The sequence below is a fragment of the Chrysemys picta genome, chromosome 8 (genome assembly GCF_011386835.1).
Source record: "Chrysemys picta bellii isolate R12L10 chromosome 8, ASM1138683v2, whole genome shotgun sequence".
Classification (NCBI taxonomy): domain Eukaryota; kingdom Metazoa; phylum Chordata; order Testudines; family Emydidae; genus Chrysemys; species Chrysemys picta.
In genome coordinates, this window is record NC_088798.1 from 90394259 (window position 1) to 90411364 (window position 17106).

A 17106-nucleotide genomic window follows, 5' to 3' on the forward strand; every position below is an offset into this window, starting at 1 on the left:
GCCCCGCTAACCCAAGTCTGGTGACCCAGGCTGGAGGCTGGCTGCTGCAGGCTGTGTAGACATACCCATAGTGGTCCATGCACAGGCCTAAGAACAAAAAGCTCTGAGTTTTAATCCCACTATGACTCCCTCCACGGCCTTGGATAAATCATAATCTCTCTGGGTCTCACTTTCCCTATGTGCAAAATGGGGATAATAATACTTCCCTTCCCCACAAGGGATTGTGAGGAATGACTGAATTCTGTACAGTGTGAAGTATTAATATTATTAATAAAGATCATTAACTCTGGAAATGAAGCTGCTAGGGAATGTTTCCAGCCCTTGCAATAGCTTATTTGATAGGATCCACCTGCAGCACACAGACAACCTTATGGATAAAATTTTCGAAAGCACTTAGCATTGGTCCAATGGTTGCCACTGAAGTAAATGGCAAAACTCCCACTGATTTCAATAGGAGCAGAGTTAGGCCAATGGCACTTTTGAAAAATCCACCATAAAAATGTATTGAATATTCCATTAGAAAAGGACTGGTAGGTTTGTATTCTGCCAGTGCAGCATGCTCTGCTTGTTACCAGATCACTATATCATAATAATACTTTGTCTTGTATTGCGTTTCATCCAAGAGTCTCAAAGTACTTTTATAAACATTCATTCATTAAACCTCCTAATACCCCTATTGTTATCTGGTCAGTGTCATCCTCATTTTACAGAGAGGTAAACTGAGACACAAAGGGAAACAAAGTCAAATAGAGCCATAAAGAGAACCCAAGAGTCCTACCTTCCAGTCTCCTACTCTGTCCACTAGCCCACATGTCACTCTCCTGGAATACAAATAACAATGAAGATAATGGTACTCTATTTCTCAATTATTTGAAGTCTTTAAATCAAGTTGGATGCCTTTCTAAAAAATATGCTCTAGTTCCACCAGAAGTATAGTTTGTACTATGCAGGAGGTCAGACCAGATGATCGTTCAGAATGGTGTCTTCAGGCCTTAAAAATCTATGAATCTATATGTGATAGGTTCGGTCAGAGACCCCCTTGGGACTGTCACCTGATGTGTTGAGACTACCTCTGAGCCCGTTTCCCCTGCCAGCTTGGGATTTCAGAACCCTGTCTTGTTGAGCCAGACATGCTAGCCTGCTGCTACACAGACCCAAGGTCTGAACCACGCCCCCAAAACTGCAGACTTAACTGAAAACAGCTCAGCAAGTACTCCTGTCTCCTGCACCCAGACACCCAGTTTCCAATGGGATCCAAACCCCAAACAAATCTGTTTTACTCTGTATAAAGCTTATACAGGGTAAACTCATAAATTGTCCGCCCTCTATAACACTGATAGAGAAATATGCACAGCTGTTTGCTCCCCCAAGTATTAATCACTTACTCTGGGTTAATTAATACACAAAAGTGATTTTATTAAGTATAAAAAGTAGGATTTAAGTGGTTCCAAGTAATAACAGACAGAATAAAGTAAGTTACCAAGCAAAATAAAACAAAACATGCAAGTCTAAGCCTAACACATTAAGAAACTAAATATAGGTAAATCTCACCCTCAGAGATGTTTGAATAAGCGTCTTTCACAGACTAGACTCCTTCCTAGTCTGGGCCCAATCCTTTCCCCTGGTACAATCCTTGTTAGTTCCAGCTCAGGTGGTAACTAGGGAATTTCTCATGACTGGCAGCCCTCTTTGTTCTGTTCCACCCCCCTTTTAGAGCTTTGGCACAAGGCAGGAATCTTTTGTTTCTCTGGAACCCCACCCCTCCTTCTAAATGGAAAAGCACCAGGTTTAAGATGGATTCCAGTTCAGGTGACATGATCACATGTCACTGTAAGACCTTCTTCGTTACCTAGTATCTGGAAGACAGGTACATAGGAAGGCTTGCAGGTAAACAAATCCATTCACAGTTCATTGATTCTGAAGCACCCTTAATGGCTTCCACTTAACATGTTTACATCAGTAATACAAGTTTATATCTTATTCTCCTAACTCCAGACATAGAAATAATACATGCAAACAAATAGAATGAACACATTCAGTAGATCATAAGCTTTGTAATGATACCTTACAAGAGACCTTTTGCATGAAGCATATTCCAGTTACATCATATTCACACTTATAAACATATTTCCATAAAACATATGGAATGCAACATCACACTATATGTATCTTCATATCTGCTGGCATTAGTAACATAGCACAGTCAGTAGGAAATGCCAGTCCAAGACTGGCACACTGAATCTACTGGTCTGCGTCTACTAATTGGACAGATCAAGATCCCTCTGTCAGTGTTATTACTCACTCCTTATTTGTATGGGTTGGTAATAGGGAGAAGGGAAGTATATTGTAGTCTACCTCCTCGAGTCAGCTCTTTATAGACAGTATTAAATTGGTCCTGATCAGAAGTCACAAAGTAGAAGATTTTCTTCCAGCTTCAAAACACTAAACTTTCCCCCAAAAGAACATATTGAAAGCAAAGCTGCCATTAATCTTGTGCCCAGACAAATCCTTTGGCGATACCAAATATTTCCACTTTGGATTCATGATTTTTAGAAAAAGCCTTCCCATGATGGGTGTGGTGGTCTTTACACACAGGGCCGCCCAGAGGGGGGGGGAGGCAAATGGGGTAATTTGCCCCAGGCCCCACAGGGGCCCCCATGAGAATATAGTATTCTATAGTATTGCAACTTTTTTTTTATGGAAGGGGCCCCCAAAATTGCTTTGCCCCAGGCCCCCTGAATCCTCTGGGTGGCCCTGTTTACACACACAGCAGGTCTCAGCTTTGAGGCATCTGAAACATCAGGGTTTAGTACTGCAGGCATTGAGATCCTGCTTGTTACTGTAGACAAGGAATAGCTCATGTAATCGGGGTGAGAGACGTTATCCCCTACAAATGATCATAAAATGAGAAATGAGAATGGTGAACTCCTGTGTGCTTTAAAGAAACACTATATTCATCTGTCTGATTTTCTGTAAAGTCTGTGTGGCTGTCTGCCCACTTGTGCTGAGAGGATGTTAAAAACTATAGTCACATTTTCAAATGTAAGCATATTGTCTGCATTGGCAAAACTCAGATAAATGGGGGTTTCAGGTGTATAGTAGGTGCACATGCAACTTTTTGACCTGCAATATAGATGTCTACATTTGACTGCTTGGCCCTTGGTGTACAATGGCCTAGGACTGGGAGCCAAAGGAGAACTATCTTCTACTGTGTGAATGTACAACACCTAACACAATGGAGCCCCAGTCTCAACCAGGGCTTATAGATGCTGCTGTAACACAAATAATAACTGTTGTTGCTTCATTCTTCTTAGGAATTTCCACAACTCCAGGGAGAAGGAAGGTGTTTTGCTGCTTTTCAGAGCCACTTGATTTGGGGTAAGAGGTGGGTCCAGAATGGGTGATGGCAGCTGGTAACCTAGCAGCCCTGCATTTACCTCCATCATTGTTTTTCCCTTTTCAAATGCTTAAGAATTTAAAACTCCCCTGCTTTCTATTTCAAGCAAAGGCACAGCCCTCCAGTGCCCTCAGTAAACCCCCAGCTGTAAAATGAAACCTTGTCTTCTTTAATTCCTGATGAGTGAGTGTAAAATTGGCATGACCATTCAGTGGAGGCAGAGTGCATTCCCCCTTCCAAGTCATTAATGTCCCCTGACACCCCTTAACACTCCCCTCCTGTTTAGTTGCCTTTCCTCCACTGTTGTCCTAGTGCTTTCTCTCTTTAGTTGACTTGAAACCAAAAATCATGCATTTCACAATAAAAATGTCCACATCTTCCAGGAAGATCATTTTGCACCAGGAATAGAGTGAACCATCCTTGGGATCCAGCCCAAGCTTATTAAAAATAGCTCAGTGTGTAGCCCTCGATGCCATTAATCCACTCTGCCGTCTGTGTGGATGGACGGATGGGTACCCCAATGAAAAGGCCGGCCACAAACACAATGCCATAAATGACCATAGTGCTCTCCATTGCACCAATTAGCTTCTGGTACACAGAGGGCTACATGCTGGTTAGCATCCTTCTTCTCTGCTCCCCTCCTCCCTCCCATAGTCTGCTCCCCTTCCCCCACCTCCAACCAGCTCACATTGCATTTCACATTCCAAAAGCTTAAGGAATGCATTAGCGCAGAATAAAAGTACAAGGAGCCCAAATGTAGGGCCCTGACGTCAACCGTCCCTGGAGTTTGGAAGAGAAGCAGTAAACAGTGTAATGAAAGGAGGTTATAAAAAGACCATCTGGCTTTGGCTTCCATGGACAAGTCTCAACAACAAAAAAAAGAAGAAGAAGAAAGAAAAGGTGCTGAAAGTTGGGGTTAGCTCTGCAATGAGGTGGCCACTGGCGTCTGGAGACAGTGATCAGTGTGAAGGGAATGACAACAGCAAAGAATCAAGGCTGAAAGGGTGTTTACTGCCTTTGAAATTGCTTCTGTCCTTGCAGTCCACTCCCGATCAGTAGAAGGGGGTGGGAATTATCATGTAATGTGCTACAGCTACACAGTTGGATAGCTGGGTTCTTGAGATGATCCAGGGGGAAGGGCGCAAAAACTCCTAGGGCTCAAGGAGAATTATGTTCATGTAATGTGAATTCTGACCAGGTTACAGCAGCAAATATGGTTTCAGCTTGTCCATGTTGTAGCATTTTACCAGGTATAACCATGCTGTACCTACCCTGCTATACAACTGGGCTTGTACCGGTGCATCCTGGGAAGACATGACCTGTTCTCCCATAGTGCCTCAACTTCTAGTAATGCTTTTGGATGTCCTTCAAGATGTCCCCTTCCCCTGGGGTGCAAGGCACTTTGGGATGTCTTCTCACACAGAGACTTGGGAACTGGAAAATTGACAAAGCCAGTTACACAGACCCCACCGAAAAGAAGTGGGTTAGGACCTGCTTACATCAACTCCATTGTACTATATCCTTGGCCCCTAGAAACTTTTAAGCATATTGTGACAAGGTTAGAATACAACTGAACTGTATTTGAATCCCCTGAGGTGGTTACAGTTAGTTTTTAAATGGGGCCTACATTTTTAGGAGCAGGCAACAACACAGCTATGACAAGGATCACCCTAATGTAGCGGTTCTCAAACTGTGGGTTGGGATCCCAAAGTCAGTGGGGTCACGAGGGCTGGCTTAGACTTGTTGGGGCCCAGGGCCAAAGCCAAAGCCCAAGCCTTACCACCTGGGATCGAAACCAAAGCCTGAGGGCTTCCGCCCTGGGTGATGGGGCTCAGATTATAGGCCCTCTGTCTGGGGCTGAAGCCCTTGGGCTTCAGCTTTGGGCCCCCCTTCCCCCACCTGGGGCGGCGGGGCTCGGACAGGCTCAGGCTTTGGTCCCCCTCTCCTGGGGCCGTGTAGTAATTTTTGTTGTCAGAAGGGGATCGGGATGCAATGAAGTTTGAGAACACTTGCCCTAATGTGTAATCATCATCCTGTGGGAAAAGTACCCTTCTCCATGGCCTTCTGCTAGGCCCTGTCTGATAGGGTATTGAAAATAAGTTGACTGATGAAAGTGCTACTCACACAGCTCAGACTGGTTTGCCAAAGAGGGGCCTAGTTAAGCCCGGATCCTTAGAAGGTGACAGAGGCCCAGGCATAACAGTGAGGCAGAGCATCAGGTGACAGCGCAGCATATCTGCTAGTGGCTGACCACCTACTGGGTCTTGGTTGGGAGGAAGATCAAGGATTCAGGAATGGAAAGAATACAAGAGCCTATCCAAGGGGTCTAGGAGGAAGAGTAGCTCCCTAATGGATCCCTGAGGTCAGGATCCCTTTTATAAGCCTATTGGATTCCTGAAGATCCCTCCTTCATCACTATATAATTCTCTCTACTTCCCTAACGGATCAAGATCCTTGAAAATCCTCTCCATGCCCCCCATTGGATCCTTCAGGGTCTCCTCATTCTTATCCTGATATACATCCTACCCCCTTGAGACCAGAAACCAGGGGATGTTGTAGCTGAGGAGCACTGGACAGGATTCCCACAGGAATGCTTGGCTGGGGGGTCACCACGGAGTGGTACAAGCTATTCATTGCCAATCCCTCTGGACAAGTGACATCAGCAGGAACTTTAACGTACCTGTGAGCTGTCTCTGGCTTTGCCTCCCACTCACTCTTCTGCCTCTTAGCAGTATCAAGATAGGGGAAGGCCAGCACTACTCATTTCAGTGTCTATCAGGAAGTGCATGCAAATCTAAGGGCTTGAGAGATCCATTCAGGAAACCCCCCCTGTCAGAAAAGAGCCAACTCAGCAATCCTCAGAGGGATCTGAGATTAACCTCAGCCTCTCATACCCAGAGCACAGAGAGACTGGGCAAAAATCTATGGTTGTCCTTAGGCTCACTCAAAATGGGGCACAGAGATGGAGGAAGTATTCCTGGGTGAACAAGGAGCTCATTAACCTCCCTTGAATACTTATACCTCTGTCCCCTAAATTTGGACAGCCCTGGAAATGGAAATCCTCTCTTGATCTACAGAGCAGGTTCTTCTTTGGAAGTGGCAAGGTAGGTTTCCCCTATGCTGTAAAATTAAATAAAGTAAAAACTCCTTCATTGCTTTGTTTCCTGTTAGTGGTTTTAGAATGACAAAATCATTCTTGACTGTGTAAAGCACCAAAGCTATCCGTTCAGACTGTGCCTGTAGGACCTGGCCCTAGAACTATCCTCTGTATAATCAAGGGTTAGTAACTCTCATGCATTTAGCCTAAAAAGAAAAGCATCCTTTACCCTCTCTTGTCCCACCCATAGTGGGACTCCAGGCAGGGTAACTCTGCTGTTCACACATAAAATTATCTGACAACTCAGCCCTTAATTTCAAGTAACAAAGGCCTGAAGCAGAGCTGTACTCACAAGCATAGAGCCAGGTCCTGGGCTGATGTAAATTGGCATCTATTGAAGTCATACTGTCAGTTTACATCAGCTGAGCCTCTGGCCTATGAAATTCAAGCTTGAGCTCCTGCCTGAGCTGCCTGATCTCTAGTTGTTTCTGTCTTCAGGACTGCGTGTCCCTCCCTCTTGTCTCACAAAGTCTCTCGGCCTTTTATAGTCCTGACTTGAACTAGAGAGAACCACCTGGCCTGACTACCTGTGTCCTGAAGCTTAACCTCACCTCTTGCCCCGCTCCACTCTCCACAGTCACTGACCCTTCTATACTGTAATAACTACCACGGCGCTGGAGGGAGGGCTGGTTACAAGATGGTTGCTGCCGAGCACAGTTTGGTCTTGTATTGTAGATGGGAGTGAACTGCATTTTAACCGTACTCCTAGCCTTACTACAGCCACAGATTTCAGCACAGTTTGGGAACACGCAAAACTGAGCTGAGTCCCATCTATGCTGTAAACCCAAACTGTGTTTTATCCATGTTGGGGGACAACTGTGCTTTAACCAAGTCATCCATCAGGGCAGTTGTCATAGTGCAGATGGGACTGAAAGGAACTGTGCTTAAATGTCAGTTTTTACACACTACGACACAGCCCAGCCTAGAACATGGTTCTTACAGAGTATCGCTTCATTCACAATAACCAGCCAAACCGTGCTAGAAAGTGGCTTATCTGGAACTAGGGTGACCAGACAGCAAGTGTGAAAAATCGGGACGGGGGTGGGGGGTAATAGGAGCCTATATAAGGAAAAGACCCAAAAATCGGGACTGTCCCTATAAAATCGGAACATCTGGTCACCCTATCTGGAACTGTGTTTAAACTCAGTTTGAAAATGATTCTCAAACCACTGGAGATAAAACCTGCCTCTTTCCTGCCTGTGGTATGGAAGCCAGACTGAAGAAAAAACAGGTGCTAACTAGCTGAGCCGGAAGCCTCATGTGTGATCATAATCATGTAATGTCTCTTTCCAACAAGTACCTGATGGCCTAATGTAACCTGGTCTCTGCTGGGCTGATACCAAAAACTACTTATGTGGGACAGTCACTGAACTAATTCACATAGCTCCCTTTAAAAGTGCTGATTATAGAAGGAAGACAGAAGCTTTGAACATGAGCATTACCCCAGTTGCATCAGATCTGGCACGGTGTGTATGTTATATGTTCATTATGTATGCTGTGTATGTTGGTTGCGTGTTTTGTGTTTGTTGGGTGCTATGTGCTTGTGTTATATGTTGCCTGTTATATGTTGCATTTTGTGACTGAATGGCTGCCTGCTTTTTTCTGTGCTGTGCCTTTTCAGGTCCTTGAATATGTTCACATCTATCTCACAGGGTCCCCCTCAGAAGTAGACAAAATGGCCAGTGTTCAGCATGTATGTGCATTTGTGGTTCTGCTTGGCAACTAACAAAGCCTGGAACCGGCTGCTGTAAACGCTAAACATACTTTTTTATCACTTCAGGACAAATTGATTTGTCAGCAACAGGAAGTGATGTTACTGCCTTTTTCACAAAAGGGAAACTCCTAGTAGTTTGTTTCCATGGGGACATAGGCAATGTGTAATGACAGACTTATATAATCTTAAAGTTACACACACCATTTTTGTGCCTCACTCACTAGGGGATAGGGTGACCAGATAGCAAGGGTGAAAAATTGGGACAGGGGTAATTGGCACCTATATAAGACAAAGCCCCAAATATCGGGACTGTCCCTATAAAATCGGGACATCTGGTCACCCTACTAGAGGATTAAAGGCCTGATACAAAATATAGGGTCTTATCCTGAGAGGACCGGAAACACCTCTCAGTATGCAATCCATAGACTGTGATTGTGAGAATCAGTGGAGGGTGGGTCTCAAAGCTATGAGCCATGCTAAGTAGTGTCATGGTATACTGAGCAAATGATAATGCACAGCAGACAGAACATATATAGAGGAGCCGAAGGGCAAAATCATCTCTTGAGCATTTAGAGCTGGCAAAATGAAGTTTAGTTAGGCTGAATTACCCTGACTTCCTCTCCTGCAAATAAAACACTGAGCATAATTAATTACACTTACTATAGTTGCAACTGGTCTTTCTCTGCCCTTGTAACTGGCTGTTTGCTCCGGCCCCCTCCTGTCCTCTCCCACCCCCCTTTTATAGTCTCTTCACTCAGCTTCATTCCACACCTACCCCTGGTAACTTCCTTACCTACCTCTTTGCAATGCTCTGTCCCCTTCACCCTTCTTCCTTCCCTTGTCTTTCTGTTTAGCTAATCCTCGCCGGATGAAAGCTCACAATCCCCTCCCAAAATTGTGGCACTAATATGATGTTTATCATTGTCACAGTGATCTCTCTGCTTGTATGTTGTATCCCCAGCTCTTCATCTATTTGGACTTCCCCTTCTTTGGGGCAGAGCCTGTCTACCACGCTGTGTTTGTACAGCACCTAGCACAACGGGGACCCAATCTTGGTTGGTCCCTAGGCACTACTGTAATAACTATGTTTAAGATTATGAGCATACATTTCAACCCTTTAGAAAGAGAAATGTATTTTTTGCCTTGCAGAGAAAGTTTTAACCAGCTTGAATTGGCTTGTTTTTCAGAAACATGATTTGTGCTGAAGCAGTTCTTTTTGTGCCCCTCTGTCAGGTGCCTGTTTAGGTTGTAAAAACAACCAACTGCCAGGTAATGAGTTTTATTGTTCCCAGAAACATATAAACAAACCTCCATGGCTGATGGGGAGCAGAATTCTGTTTGAACTGTGATTAATGGGTCGGATCTTTTTTTGTGTTTGTCAGTTGTACCACAGCCAAGGTTGTATTTTTCCACTGAATAAGCTTTGCTTTGAAGGTGAACGCTTGTTCCGCTGATCACTGCAGGTGTAATGAGGCTCACATATTCAGAAATAGCCTTACTCATTTGTCAGGGAATGTGCTGGTGGGTGTAATTCCATGGAACAGTAAGATCTTCCAAGTTCATTTTCATGGAACAAGGAAAGGGGGTGGATAGCATTCCGGGATTTGGGGAGTGGGAGAGGCTCTGGGGGTGGATAATTCAATTCCAGTAGGAGGGTCACGTATGTAATGAATTGTGGGGAGGAGGGGGGAAGGGTTCTCGCTTCAGTTGTCGGTGAATAGGGATGTTTGTTTACTTCCCTTTTGCTGTTCCATTTGTTTTTGTCCCTTGGGGTCAGGTTGTGGCTCACTGATTGCTAACATATACTCCTGAAGGCAGAGTAGCGTCTGTGGAATATTTCATCTGGGAGAATTTCAGACCTAGCTGTGCAATCAGATTAACTTTTAAGGGTACCTCCTCCCAAGAGAACAGAACTGGATTTTACATAGAATGGATTTACATTAACACTTCAGTTATCTCACAGGGCTTTACAAAGCAATGAATTATGTGGTGTCTGGTTCAGCACTGGTTGTGTAGGCAAACAGCAGCTATTATATACTCAATAAGAGCTCACGCATAACCTTGGACTTCAGTGTCTACTTTAATGATAAGTGCCTTCATTTCAGGTAAAGAGACAAGGTCAAATTCTACTTTTATCTGCATCTGTGCAAACCCATCTTCAATGAGGCTGCATAATATCCAGGAGGAGAATTAGATCCACTGGATTTTAAAGATACAGTGCCTGATCATATCCAGTTGGTGCAAGAAGCCCGTCACAGTTGCAGTTCTGGCACTCTTCTGAGCACAAGGCTAGCATTGCTAGTGTTATTAACTACTCTAAATACAGAGGGAAGCAGGTGGGGAAATACCCATACCCACCCTGTACCTGCAGCATTACCTTGTCTCAGTGGGAAGTACAGGAGTGGCACAGCAACTGCGGTCCTGAGCATACAATCTCTCCCACAACACCCAGTGGGATAGCCTGATGCTACACCACCCACAGGGCTGTGCACAACTAATCTCATACTGTTTCATTGTAGGTTATAGGTTGTTGTAGGTCTTACCTTCAAGGTGGCATGAATATTCATTGGCTAAAATTCCTGTCTGTTACAGCACATAATGAAATGGCTTCTGCTCTGTTACATCAATATAAATGCAGAGTAACTCCTCTGGAGTCAGTAGAGACACGCTTGTGCAAATCTGCAGGAAGAGAGCAGAATTTGACATAGTGTGTGAGAAATAAAATATGTGCTCTCAACACAGTGCAATTTGTTTAAACTATCTCCTGTTGTAGATATGCCCAGATTTGTGTACAACGCATGGAACAAGAGGGCAGGTATTTCATTTAGGGTAATAAAAATATTCTGGGCTGGAAAGAGAAACATTCAGGGCAACAAAGAATGTAACTACACTCTTTAAGGGGAGCTTTACAAATATGGGCCAATTGTCAGTGGTGGGCCAGATTTTAGACTTAACCTTCAATGCGTTAAGAGTAAATAAGTAATAAGGAAGGTCCTCAAAAAAGGGATCTATTTTGTTTTGCAGTAGGGTGACTGCTAGTCATCTACCAGTTTCTCAGCTGGTGTAAATTGGCATAGCTCTGTTGATATCAATGCAGCTAACACCACTTCACATTGCTGAAAAGGTGGCCTGGAGTGTTTATAATATGATTTATTAAAGCAGGGGGCAGAGTGTTGCTATTATACCACAATTTGAACCACAGGTTTATTGATCATTTACATACTCATGTCGAGCTTAGCTCAGGAGCAGAATCTAGTTTTCAGTGAGGTCCCTGCCCTTTCACAAACCCATTTTTCCAGCAGGGTTGACTGAGACAGCAGGGGATTGAGTGATTTGCTTGCTGTCACAAAGTTAAGCAGAAGGACTTGTACTCAAAGACTTTTCTCCTGTGCTGTATGCTGGGAGACAGCCTAGGGGAGGTTTAACTATACATCCTGAAAACATAAGACTTTATACATCCAGATTTCAATAGAAATGTCATAATTTATTCTGTTTGTATAAAAAGTCATAATCATGTAACAAAACCATGTCTTCTTTCCTAAGAAGAAATATATTATTTCACATCATAAATAAAATCAGCAAACATACAACCTTGGGCAACTAAAAAAAGCACTCATCTGGTGCTTTTACGTCAGTGCTTAGGAAACAGTTTAAGATGTATTTACAGGATTACAGTACCCAAAAAATACTGAGGTATTTGGTTTCTCTAGAAATTAAACTTCAGGCTTGTGAAGGCAAGAATAATGCATCTACACAAAAATAAATAAATACCAGGACTTTCATATAAAAGGGGACAGCATCACTGTTGCTTAGAATGTCCAGAAATGGTAATACCGGTGGGTATGCTATTTAACAAGGACTAGTCTTTTAGAACTGACAGACAAAAGGAGAAATAACTCAGGAGAAGAAAGCAATGTTCTGTGTTCTTTGTCTCCTTTGTAGGCATCCAGATATTGGTCAAAAATATGCCAACCAACTCAAGAAAGAACTAGCTCTCTGGAGTCAAATCAGACCCTCTGTGCTTGCGACAATGTGTTGTTCTGGGATGGATAAAACCCCATGTGAACTAAAATGACTGAAGACACTGTCCCTAGGGTTATTGCACTTTTTAGACAAGAGTCAAGTTTTTGTTTTCTGAATAAATGTTCATCTACCCTTCAACAGCTTGGAGAAGTGGTGATGGGACTCTGTAGATAGCTTAAAGCACTGGATGAAGGGTGTACAGGGATAGAGACTGGGAAGTTAAAGACAGTGGTGGTTGATGTTCCTCTGTCCAATACAGACATGGCAGGGCTTCCAGCCTCTGCTGAGCAGTTAGGGGCTAGGACTTGAGACTCAAACTGAAGTAGCTGCCCCATGAAGCTGAAATTTGGGGAGATGATGCTTCTCCTCTGCTTCACAAACTCAAAGGCCTCGTCTAGTTTGACTCGGTTGGTCCTCATGAGATAAGCAAGGCAGATAGTTGCTGAGCGGGAGATGCCAGCCTGGCAGTGCACAAATACCCTTCCGCCATCATTTTTAACAGAATCTGAAATAATCAATTAAATGACATGGTTAATACATGGGTCAGGTTGCTGCAAAGCTACAGAAACACGAGCTGCTATTTCACATTTTTTTTTAAATTTGTTCTTTCCATAACACTCTAGCTGTGCATGGCACTTCACAGACAAAGGAGACTCTTGTCCTGCGGGAAAAGCAACCTAGGGATTTCTATACTAAACTCTAATTCCAATGATACAAAGAGTTTCCTTCAGCCACCGATACTTGTTTGAAACAGCCATCTCTATTTAAAAAATAAAAACGTATTGGTGGAACACCAAACTAGGTTACTAACTACTTTCTGCTATGGGATTCAATATTTCAGACAGCTTTATAAAGTTAAGGCTCCTCTCAGCATTTAGCCAATACAGCCTCGTAGGGAGCACAGGCCCTAATAAAATAGCTACAGATTTATTTCATGTTACTTTAATCGTTGAGGAAACAGTTTCCCAGGTATTTTAAAATTAAACTGGGCTAGAGTTTTCCACTGAGATTTCCACCTCAAGGATAATGCAATCTGATTCTTTGGAAGCACAGGCTGCAGAGATCACTCATTTACCTATGAAGTCGATGGCTTCGTTAAACCAGGAGCTGATGTCAGCCTTGTGGTTGTCCTCCACTGGGATGCTTTTGTACTGGTAATGCCCCTCAAAATGGTTGGGGCAGTTTGCCGAGACGTTAATTAAGGCTGTGATCCCCAAAGCATCCAGCATGTCCTTTCTGGAGGCATGATAGGCACTGCCCAAGTAGAGAAATGGTAGGATTTCCACCGGCCCACCCTAAAAGAGAAGAGACAAAGGAAGAGGATCAGTTAATTGTACTCTGTGATTTAAAATAGCCCCCCTCTTTTTTGTTACATGCAGGCAAGCAGATGTTTGCTCTCTTTACATGGTTTTAGTATTAAATGTATCTGTATCTGGACATCACCTCTGGAGATACTCAGCCTCCAGGGCTATCCTCAATTCAAATGATCCCTTATTTCTTTGCCCCTTTCATACTGACCTGGTCATAGAGCGGGGTGCCACAGGAGCTGCAGCCAGAATCCGCACTGCTAGGCATGCTGTTGGCACTCAGAGGCAGGCTCAGGCCAGTGGGAGCAGTTGGCTTGGTACACAGCTCAGCGCAGGCAGAAGAGAAGGCTTCATACCCTCCTGGAATGGCAAGGGGGAAAAAAAGAGGGAAAGGTCTTGTTAGCATTGGTGAGACATAAATTCTCTGCGCCTGAAAACACCCAGGCCAGATTGTGCCAGCCAGAATCTCCCTCTCCCCAGGATCACCACTGATGCCACCCATGCCCTGAGCCCTCCCAGGACTCACCCTTGAGGAAGCAGATGCGGGTGTCCCTGGCCTCCCTGCAGAGGGTGTTCACGGCCAGCATGATGGTGCTGTCCCGCTTGGGCAGCTCCAGGTCCGAGCTGCGCTCGTCTAGCAGCACCACGGCGTGGTATCCCCCGCCGAGCAGGCGGCCCCGCAGCTCCTCGTTGGGGATGATGTGCTCCAGCCCCATGGCCCCCTTGGCCCGCCGCTTCACGATGGTGCTGAAGCGAACGTTGGCGGAGCCCAGGATGTGCGCGGAGTTGAAGGAGAAGAAGGAGCGGCAGTCCAGCACCAGGCACTGGGCAGCTCGGTCCTGCAGGAGCCCCCGCAGCGTCTCGCAATCCAGGGCGCACACTTGCATGTTGACCATAGCTCGGTGCGCGGGGTGAGAGGAGCGGGAGGGAGGAGAGCTCGGAGCGGCTGGTCGGTCCCCCAAATGCAGGACTCCGGCGGGGAGAGAGGGGGGTAGGTGGTTGGTCTCTTTCAAGGTCAAAGTGCTCGTTCGGATGGGGGAAGGCGAGTCCCCTTTGTCTGTGCCTGGGGGCTGTTTCCTCTCCCGGCTCCTTTGTTCCTTCTCAAGGGTGACTTGGTGTCTACTATTGGAGGTGCTTAAAAAAAAAGCAGCCAGCGCTTCTTGTCAAATTCTGTTTTTAACTCCAGCCACCCCCGCTGTGTCGCAAAGGCAGAGTCTGGGTCGGAGGGCGCAGTGACCCCGGCTTGATTTGCGGTTGCTGTTTGCTGCTGGAGCTTCACTTCACTAGCAGCTCTTTGTGCCTCCTTCTGGGTATTAGCAGTTTCCTTGCTCGCTGCAGCCCTGCGCCTGGCCTTATATAGTCAGCTCGCTGCCTGCCCCCACCCCTTTTTTTGTGAATGAGACTGGATCACATGACTGCTTCAGGCAAGACGTCACTTGCAGGCGTGTAGAGCAGACACTCCCTGCCCAAGAGTACTCACGTCATCGGCACTTTTACAGTCGCTTGAATGCAAAACACACAGACACATACAAAACTTCCATCCTGATCAGGCAGGAAATCAACTGATGCAACCCTACGCTCCCCAGCGCTGCGGGCAGAAACAACCGGGCCTCCCGGCATTGATGAAAAGGCACATAATGTACAGCGGAAGAACGTATACAGTTAGGGTGACCAGACAGCAAGTGTGAAAAATCGGGACGGGGTGGGGGGTAATAGGAGCCTATATAAGAAAAGGCCCCAAATATCAGGACTGTCCCTATAAAATCGGGACATCTGGTCACCCTATATACAGTCTCCCTTCATAGTATGTACTGCTCCATGTTCTCTTATCGGTTTGGCATGTAAGAATACGCACACACTCACCCCATGCCTAGTGCAATGACATGGCTAGGCTGTATAGCTCTCTAACTGCCCTCTGCTGGGTGGAATTAGAACTCTGCCACTCAGTGTCATAGACCCCACACTGCCGAGAAGCTAAGTGAGGTTCTTTTAAAGCACAAGTGGCAGTGGTTCCTCCTGTCTTCAGAACAATATTAGTTCATGTGCATGTTCCTTTATAGATTCGGAATGTGACTGCAGGCACAGACTCTTCATAGTATTTCTCTTTACACTTACCCACACACCCCTACTGACATTTACTGTTTCATATTACCTCATAGGTCTGGTATGTGAAAGGGGTATTGAGAAAAGCGTCACAGTGTGGACAGAATAGGAATAGACATCTTTTAAATATATATTTGAGGTGCCTAAAAGAAGGGGTGTGTGTGTATATATACAGAGGTATATTCCCCAGTTTGTTTTGTATGGAAGAAAAAGCAATATAACTAAACTCTAGGCCTGGGACTGTATTCTTTGCATATTCAAAATTCCCACTGAAATCAGGGCTACCAAATAACTGGCAGTAGAGCTGTTCAGTCTCTGATTTTTTTCCCCTTCACAAATGTAGCAAGGCTTCCCAAAAGTTATTTTTCCCTGTGGGTAATCAGCTTCCATCAACCCACTGGGGTATTTCTTACTCAGGGCTTCCAATCACAGTTACTTTCACTTCCCCTTCCTGGGTGCCTGGCTTCTAATATGGTCTCACAGCCTGCTCTTCCCTTGCTGCGTGTTTTCTCTGTCCCTCCCAATGGGGGAGGAGGTTTCCCTTGTCTGTCTACCTTCCCTTTTCCCCACTTGTGACTCCTGCTTCTCTCCCAATCTTGCCCCCATACAACTGCTTTTCTCTTCTCTGCCTTGTTCCTTCCCCCACCACACAGCAATACTCTCTTACCATTCCTCTTCTCCAGCTGCTCCTTTCAACACAAACTTTCCCTGTTCTCATTTCCTCAAACTGCTTTGAACTCCCTCTCACACTTTCTAACTCCCAGGCAGCAACACTTTTCTGGGACTTTCCAGAACTTTCTCCCTGGGCTCCTGACAAACTATTACTGGCCAACTGCCTCAGAATGTTCCAGAAGCTTCTCAGTAAGTCCCTGACAGTTCATAAACAACAAAGTGCCCTGCAACCGTCTAGAACTTCTCGAGTTCACTGCTGATCTGTATCTGATCCAGAGCCATCCAGAATCTTCTCAGATAGCTGGGGATGTACTAATTGCCAGTCTGAAATTGATTAACTGATTGTGCAATTGCATCCATTCTGCCAAACCGTGACTCCTGCCAAAGCTGCAGACTCAAAGCAAATCTGTTTTTTTCCCTTAAAAATAAACACAGAGCTGCACTTTTTCATTTCTATTTATTTATTATTATTGCTATTGTAATAACACCATGACTTAGAGACAGATTGTGAGTGAAGGATTCGTATGTTCTAATGCTTGATGTTCCAGCCCGCTATGAGCTACTCACTTATTAGCACTGTAGAGGCAGTTTACAACTAATCGTTTCCAGTGAATCATTAATGCCCATGCAGCATGATCAGTGAAATATTGTGCTCACAGTAGAGTGGCCATTCGGTTAGAACAGGTCACAGTCTGTTGGATGTGCTGCATAAGATGCTGCTATTAGCAAGGTT

At 45.0% G+C, this 17106-nt stretch overlaps 1 protein-coding gene across 1 annotated transcript; it reads right to left on the reverse strand.

The window, feature by feature from the left end:
- Positions 1 to 11731: 11731 nt before the first annotated feature.
- Positions 11732 to 14955, reverse strand: DUSP1 (dual specificity phosphatase 1). The gene is made up of 4 exons (XM_005298053.5): positions 14125 to 14955; positions 13810 to 13958; positions 13367 to 13586; positions 11732 to 12796 (listed from the first exon to the last, which is right to left on the reverse strand). Exons 1-4 carry the CDS (start codon positions 14492 to 14494, stop codon positions 12426 to 12428), a joined length of 1110 nt encoding a protein of 369 aa, XP_005298110.1. The 5' UTR covers positions 14495 to 14955; the 3' UTR covers positions 11732 to 12425.
- Between the last annotated feature and the right edge of the window lie 2151 nt (positions 14956 to 17106).

Bases quoted from the DNA above. Each gene is read 5' to 3' on its own strand.
- DUSP1 (XM_005298053.5), bottom strand. From the start codon at position 14,494: ATGGTCAACATGCAAGTGTGCGCCCTGGATTGCGAGACGCTGCGGGGG. The intron at 13,959-14,124 runs GTGAGTCCTGGG...TTGCCATTCCAG, and splicing joins CCGCATCTGCTTCCTCAAGG to GAGGGTATGAAGCCTTCTCT. The intron at 12,797-13,366 runs GTAAATGAGTGA...TGATTATTTCAG, and splicing joins CGAAGCCATCGACTTCATAG to ATTCTGTTAAAAATGATGGC.